General features: G+C 45.6%; 1 protein-coding gene across 1 annotated transcript in view; it reads right to left on the bottom strand.

Moving 5' to 3' along the window:
• The window catches only part of LOC132466025 (sodium- and chloride-dependent GABA transporter 2-like), a 33042-nt gene extending 25177 nt beyond the window's left edge, over positions 1 to 7865 (bottom strand). Inside the window, exons 1-6 of the mRNA XM_060063021.1 lie at positions 7692 to 7865; positions 7218 to 7399; positions 6402 to 6536; positions 4806 to 4946; positions 2343 to 2430; positions 1040 to 1172 (exon numbers count right to left, since the gene is read on the bottom strand). Coding sequence (XP_059919004.1) covers positions 1040 to 1172; positions 2343 to 2430; positions 4806 to 4946; positions 6402 to 6536; positions 7218 to 7399; positions 7692 to 7699 — 687 coding nt within the window. The 5' untranslated portion in view covers positions 7700 to 7865. The remainder of the gene's footprint in view (positions 1 to 1039; positions 1173 to 2342; positions 2431 to 4805; positions 4947 to 6401; positions 6537 to 7217; positions 7400 to 7691) is intronic.
• Positions 7866 to 8104: the final 239 nt, after the last annotated feature.

Here is an 8104-nt window from a genome sequence, read left to right on the forward strand (position 1 = left end):
TGCCGTCGGCCTACGCGGACGTGGGGACGGGCCGGCCCTGCATGCTGGCGACATGTTGGGCAAAGGAAGCGTCTGGGTGCCCAACCGTACCTGCGAGGGTGATGTCCAAACAGACGCAGGCCATAGTGGACACTGGCAGCATGGTCACCCTCCTCCGGCCCGACCTGGCGGGGGGAAGGGAAGGGTCACCCATGGAGGTGACATGCATACACGGGGACACACGAACATACAAGACCTGCCACATGGTCGTCCGGACACCACAGGGGGTGTTTACGGCTAGGGCAGGGGTCGTGCCACACCTCCCGGTGCCGTTCCTAATCGGGAGGGATTGCCCGATATTCCGTCGGCTTTGGGACCCGGCACTAGAGTCCCGGGGCAGGAGAGATGCGGTCGCCGCCGCGGCAGGAGAGGCAGCCGCCGCCGGCGCAGCGGGAGACGAGGCGGCGGGAGATGAGGCGGCGGGAGACGAGGCGGCGGGAGACGAGGCTGCCGGAGACGACGCAGCCGACGCGAGGGACGCAGCCGGCGGAGACACCCGGCCCCGGCGAGATACCATCCTGGGCGGGTCCCTCGGCTACCTGGGGCTGGGACAAAGGGTGGAGGAGTGTGGCATCCCGCCACGTGGTCCTCGGCCTGGACGGGCCCGGGGTACCGTGGAGGACGGGGTGTACCACCCCCACCCACCAGCCGGCGAGGGAGAGCAGCCCTTTCGGCACCCCAATCAGGGTGATTGGGGGACACCTGGCCGAAAGCACGGGAGCCATTTTAAAAGGAGGCACAGCACAGCACGGGCACGGGAGCAGGAAGGAAGTGCTCGTGGCAGTGAGGGAGCCTAGAGGCCCACGGAGGCCCGAGAGACCGCATCTCCTTTATGGTTTGATTGTTAAGTTGATTGTTAAATAAATGCCTGAAATGGCTAAAACCCCAAAGCCAAGCGAGTTTTGTCAGTGGATTCCGGCTCAACCGAGCACCGGGATACCACACACACACAGCTATTTAATATGTTTATACAGTAAATAATACTTTCTACATGCGTTACCTTTCCAGTAGACTTGACTCCCTTCCAGACACAGAAGTAGCACAGCACCCAAGCTAAGATCAGACACAGAACCAGCTCCCAGCGCAGGCTGCCAATCTCCTCGATCCCTCCAGATATCTTCAACACCCGTCTCCTGAGGACACAAAGATCACACATCAGCTTTTCACAGATGTGATATTATTGCCCTCTGTTTAGCAGGGTAAAACAGAGACAGGTGTTTTGCGTGATCCCTTTATAATGCAGCAGTAGGGACACCTTAGGAAGTAAACCAAAGTGACGGTAAAGTAACTGGTTCAATACAGTAGAACATGTTGGGATGGAGATAAAGCCCTCAACCAGCCAGCAAGCCCACAGCCAGCCAGCCCTCAGCCAGCTAGCCCTCAGCCAGACAGCCGCCAGCCAGCCAACTCCCAGCCAGACAGCAAGCCAACCATCCAGACAGACAGCCAGACAACCAGCCAGACAGTCAGCCAGCCAGTCAACCAGCTAGCCAGCCAGTCAGCCAGCTGAGTTACGCTAGCTCGCGTCAAACAGTTACACAGCCAGGTAGAGCGGACACAACAGGTCATGAACTCTCTCACTGGGAGGCACTCAATCTTACTTATAGGCTATATATAAATGTATAGTTACATAGTCAAGCCTTAACTTGTTGAATAATTACAACCTTGTGCTATTAAATATTGTTTGAAAGTATTTGAATTCAGATGAAAAATCTGATGATAATCTGAAATCTGGAATTAAAGAAATGGTAGGTAGGCGCCGACCAGTTTCCAACCCAATTATTTTATTTACCGCACCTCTTTCTGTGTCACTCGACACAGAATTATTTAAAATTTTAAAAACAAACAAAGTTTTGCCTGTGAGAAGATCAGCAGCTTGGCAAGTTGTGGCTAACAATTTCATCATCCCAGCGACTCAAATCAGTCTGTACCGACCTACAGGAAACTAGTAAGCAAACTACTTACATTAGGAGAAAAACAATTAGGCCACAATTTAAAAAAACCTATAGCCTTCAAAACTGAACATAACACAAATGATATCACTATGTCCTGTGTTGTGTGTAGATATGATGGTAATTAACCAATGTGTTTGTTGTGAACCAAAGGGTCATGAGGCTGACTTGCGACAAAGTTTCCTGTGTGTGTAATATGTCGGAAGACCCTTTTACCTGGCTTGGGCCATTGATAGGCCAACATATCAGTGCTGGCCTGATGTAATACTCATCATAACCATGGTGGGGTGCAGAGTTACAGACATTACAGATTGTAACTGTAGGCAATCTTCAAAAGAGGGTTAAACTTACTCCCAGAACTCTGTTGCAGGCGAAGTTTCATTTGAAGATGCAGTCCAGTTGAATGAAGAATTTCTCTTATCGAATTCCACGCATGAATCTTAAAACAGCAAGGAAGAATTGCTTTTTAGTCTTGCAGATAGGCATAGATGTGCACTGTAAAAACGAAAACTTAAAATTGTTGGTCTCAGGTGTGTGTCAGGTATAAAATCATACAAATTAAGATTCTGTTCAGATCCTATATCACTCCACATAAACTTAAGAAAATGAATAATGGTGTTACAGATAAATGTTGGCATGGGTGTGGAATGAATGGAACTCTTATCCACTTACTGTGGCACTGCCCAGAAACACAGACATTTTGGTTAAAAATCCGAGATGTAAATTATTTAAAATCAACTTTCCTTTAGAACCAGCAGTGGGTCTTCTAGGAAAACAAATAGAGGGAGCAACCACAAAAAAAATGCAATATTTATTAGACCTAGCCTTCCTTTCAGCTAAACGGTTAATCCTTATGAACTGGAAAGTGAAGAAACCAAATTGTTTTGATATAGTTAACTGGCAGAAGGACTTTCTGGAACTTGTTTCTATGGAACAAGCAGCTTCTGTCTTGCAAGATTTGGGCAGTGACCGCACAGATTCTCTGAGTCGAATCATGTCACTCTTGAAAGAAAATCAAATTGATGAGGATATATCCTGATACAACACTGACAATGATGAGCCATTTTGTTATTGTTGTTATTGGTTCTTTGGTGGTACCTGTCATATTACTCCAAAGAAAGAGGGGAAAAAATGTGTGTGTGTGTGTGTGTGTGTGTGTGTGTGTGTGTGTGTGTGTGTGTGTGTGTGTGTGTGTGTGTGTAGTTGGGGTGACTCATGAATGTATTCATGAACTTTCATTCGTGTTTTGTTTTTTGTCTTTGTTTGGTTTTTGTTTTTGTTGCTGTTGTTGTTGTTGTTTTTGTTGCTGTTCCTGTTTGTTATCTTTGTTGTTCATTATGTAAAATAAAAAATAAAAAAATAAATAAAAAAATAATAATAATTGTTGGTCTCATTATGATTTCTGAGTAAAATGAATATAAAACATTAAGTATTCATGTCAACTGTGCAATGCAATTTAGTCCAACCAACAATGTTGAGTTTTGGGTCAAGAGTTGGGCTCAGTGTAGTATCTTTGTTAGCAAGACACACGGGTTTAAGTCAGACTCTGTCTGAGGCTGGGCCGACTACGGTGCACATGCGCATTTCGACACTTTGGAAAATACGGGGTTTCCTAACGGAATTTTCAGATGGTAAATATTGTGGTGACTCCTATCCCCCGGGGAGTCTGGGTATTCGTGATGCCGGTTGGGAAAAAGGGGTTTATTGCCTTTTTGTCAATTTGTTTCTGTTAGGTTAAGTGGGGTTAACGGGTTTGGGGTCTTTATTGTTTGTGCGTTGTTTATTGTGTGTAGTGTTGCCGCCACCGTTACGAGACTTGCATGTCCGTTGGTTGGTTGTGCGGTGCGCTGTTTCTGGGTGTGTGTTAAATAAAGGCAGCTCTCGGGATCGTGCGGTGTATGAGGCACGAGAGTTGCGTCACCGTTTAACCTGGGCTCCCGTATCGTGCAGAACAAGTTTGACCATAATGTCGAACTTGTTCTGCACTTTGGTTTGCTGCATTTAGACAGCGATTCTCTGCTGCTGAACTAGCTACATGTTGCTTGTTCTATTGCTGTCTGGCATTCAGAAATGTAAAATGGAAGTTTCCAATTATTAATTTTAATAAAGTGAACTTGAAACTAGTTTTGCATTCTTTGAAATGTTTTTTTTTTTTTAATAATATTAACCTTAATTTGAAATATTAAGTTAACAACCCTGACTTACTTTTTTGAGTTTTGTAAAATATAAAATCTTAGTTGGTATAACTAACTTTCAAGTTTGTCTAAAGAAGAAAAATGACATTTTGTTGGGCTCAAAACTCAAAAATTGATTGCAGTAAGTTGCCTTGCAATTTTGAGTTTTCTCAACTTTTTATTTTTTACAGTGTGGTCATGTTTGAGAAACCATTTAACATAATTTGTTAATCTGTCAGTTCTGAAAGTAAGTGTAAAGGATTTTAAGACTGCAGAACTGTAACACAGCCAAAGAGAGCTGACCTCAATAACCTGGCAGACAGTAAGGGGCAACCTTCCAAATAACTTCCTGAGATTAAATCAGTCTGTGTGCATGTTGTACATGCAGATTAATTTGAGTTGAAACCATTTCTTTCTAAAATTACCCTTATCAACAGTGCTCCACGGCATCTGTCCACTTACTAACCTAACTACACACAAACTAATTATAATCATGACCAGGCCACATTTGTCCTCGGACGCCAGTGCCCACCCCCTTAGTGCCAGCTCCCTGTGGGTCCCACCCCCTCAGTGCCGGCTCCCTGTGGGTCCCACCCCCTCAGTGCCCACCCCCTCAGTGCCGGCTCCCTGTGGGTCCTACCTGTGTTCCAGGCGTTGTGGCAGGATGCCCAGGGCACCTTGCTGCTGAAGGAGGAGAACAGGTAGAAGAAGGCCCAGGCCTGGATCACGATGTAGGAGACGGCCGCGTAGGCGATCACCACCTGTGTGGCGTAGCCTATCCCTGGATAGGAGCCACATCCTCACGGTTAGGAAGGAATCGCACAACATAGGCTGCCCAATAGTCTTGTATGTAGACGTGTTGGAGGAATTGAGTTATATGGTGCTACTTTGATACACTCTATGGGATATTCTTACACTGGGCCATTTTCGAGCAACAGCCAAAAAGATGATTTGTTGTGGTATATTTGTTATGCTGCCACGAGCGACTGGAATATGCCTGTTTGCCATAGTTAACAAATTGGCAGATTTAGTGAAGCAATGTCAGTGCTACACGCCACCTGGGTGACATTAGCTGGGCTCCTCCAAACACAGGAAGCAGGGGGTGGTGTTGAAAGATGGTTTATGTCCTGAGGGTTTGTGGATAATGATACAGAGCCTGCTGCTCCATGTTCCCAACTAGGAGAACTCTCCCTGAGTGTGTGTGGCGATGGCTGGTTTAACTCATGCACACTGATAGCTCAATGTGAACAGGGTTAAACCAGCCATCGCTACACAACAGGTGTGCTGCCTCACCCAGCACCAGAGTCCGACAAGTCATTCTTGCCACATTTAAGCCACATTTATTTTAATGACGTCCACTTGGCTGAGTTACAGTGCTTGTTAACATTGTTGGCAATGTTCCCTCCAGGGGGTTTCTGGCTGTACTGATATGAACACTGGCACTCCCTGCTAAGAGCTTGCATGGACAGATTGAGTTTGCTTTCATAGATAATTAACTGCATGTTACCAAATAAATGAATAAAAACTCAAGAGAGCTGACTTCCTTTAGCCTAGACTCTAGAGTCTAGGCTAAAGGAAGTTAGCTTCCTTTACTTTTTGACAACAACATACAGATAATCCACAGTCTAGGGCCTAGACTGTGGATTGTCTGTATGTTGTTACATGAGGTAGTTTTCATTTCTTTAGAAAACTATCTCACATATTCTCAGTATTAAAGTCGAGGACTCATAAAACCGAGTTTAAGTTCATGTAATACATTGCTTTCCAACACAATCAAACGACTGCTTCTGTATTGCTTTGTATCATGTAAATAGAATATAATAAATTTACTTTATTGTCCATAACTACAGGGTAGAACAATTCATTAAGATAGGGTCTAATGATAAAATTATTTTTATTGTAATGACAAAGTCATTATGAATGACTATTATGAATGACATTTATCACTGTCAGTAACTATACTTCATTCAGAAGTGCTTGTCAAAATGCTCTTACAGTAAGACTTAAAAATACTTAATAGTATATACATAATAATAGCAATTTTCAATTTTTTTAAAATATTTTAAGAACCATACATGATATCTGATTTATGTATTGCTGTGAAAGAAGGATTCTACCATGGTGCCATTCAGAGCAGAAAGAGTTGTGCATTCGGTGAACACAAAACCCCAAACCGTTGGGTACTGACACAAGATTACAAACCCAATGCAATGTGTAGGGTTCTGATTAAACCCACCTTCAAACAACGGGCAGAAGGACCTCCAGCAGGTAATGCATCCCTGGGACGTGTACTGCCCCATGGCGGTCTCCAGCAGAAACATGGGGATACCACAGGAGACCAGAAACAACACATAGGGAACCAGAAAGGCACCTGGAAACACATGAAACACTCATTATTATAATCGCAACCAGGTCTGTCACGCGGTGGTGCCAAATGGCGCGTTACCACTGCAGGGTGCGTTACGGTTCGGTTCGCAAAGGTGCGGTACTGATTGCGTTTCCACCGCCAAAAGTGGGCGTGACCCGGACGTGGGGATAAAAACAAATAAACAGTAGCCTCGAGGTATTATTCTTTACAATGAACATGTCGCGTAAAACGCTTGCTTGGGCGAACAAGGAGGTGGAGACGTTCCTCTGCATTCTTGGGGAGGAAGACGTTGTTTACGATGTTTACGTAGCTCCAGCGGCGATCGACATCCGGCCTACTATAAAGGGTAGGCTACTGTCGGCGGTGGAAACGCGACCTCGGAACTGAGCTGGGCTGTACCGCCCCCTCCCTACCGGACTGAGGCGAACCGAACCGTACCGCACCCAGCAGTGGAAACGCGGCATTTAAGCTGCGTCCCCCGTGCACTGCATGGTGTGAAGGGGCACAGGGAGGCATGGACGGAATATCGAATGCAAAAACGATTCAAAGTGCAGCTTTTCAGCCTCAAACTACCTCTCCCTCATTCAACGGCAAGCATCCCATTTATTTGGTTTCACAGTGGAAACCCTCACTAATGTCATCGGAATAAACTTTAGTAGGCCTACTTCAAGTAATGGTCCTTACCTCCTCCGTTTTTGTAACATAAGTAGGGGAACCGCCACAGGTTCCCCAGCCCCACCATGGTTCCGGCCACGGCCAGCAGGAACTCCAGCTTGTTGGCCCACTGGCCCCGCTCCAGCAGCAGCTTGCTGTTCTTCACCTTCTCCTGGTGAGCCGCTTTATGGTTGATCCTCTGGGGGACTTCTCTGCTCATGGTCACATAGGCACCATCGTTAATAACAGAGCCAATCGGTCAGAGGCTTCAGCAGGACTGAACTTGAACCGTGGCTGCACTTTATTAACAGAGATTAAAAAAAATAAAAAAAATCTAACAATAGTAACTTAATGTTTTTTTGGCCATGGATGAACTTTAACTTCATAAAACGGTGCACTTGAAGAACAGAAACACGGAGTAGATAGTGGATGTAAGTCAGAACTCAGTGTGTGTGAACGACAAAGCATGAGATGAGCATGATAAATAAAGAGCAGGGTACTTACACCTCCATCACAAAGCTTTTCCCCAGAGGAGATGTTTGCAGCAACAACAAAGTGATCAGTATTCCTCCCGGTGCTCCATGGAGAATCCAACAAGCGCAGACGTCATGCACAGAAATACATGAAATATAACTAACCCTTTAACTCATAAGCCTCAACTCCAACTCTCACCCCGCCCCCCCCCCCTCCTCTACAATCGAGATCCAAGGTTCTCACACTCAATTAGAGAGACTGAAAGAGGGAGGGAGCTCTGTGTTCTGCTGTGTTTTTCCACTGAGCCATCATGTGAAGCTGCAGTCATTCAGACCTGCAGCTCAGTTGCTACCAACTAAACCAAATCAGCTGAGCCTCCCTGTAGCTCTCGCGATTAAGCCCCCGTTATTTGATAATCGGGAACAAGTAGAGCCTGATTTGTT

The sequence above is a fragment of the Gadus macrocephalus genome, chromosome 1 (genome assembly GCF_031168955.1).
Source record: "Gadus macrocephalus chromosome 1, ASM3116895v1".
Taxonomy (NCBI): domain Eukaryota; kingdom Metazoa; phylum Chordata; class Actinopteri; order Gadiformes; family Gadidae; genus Gadus; species Gadus macrocephalus.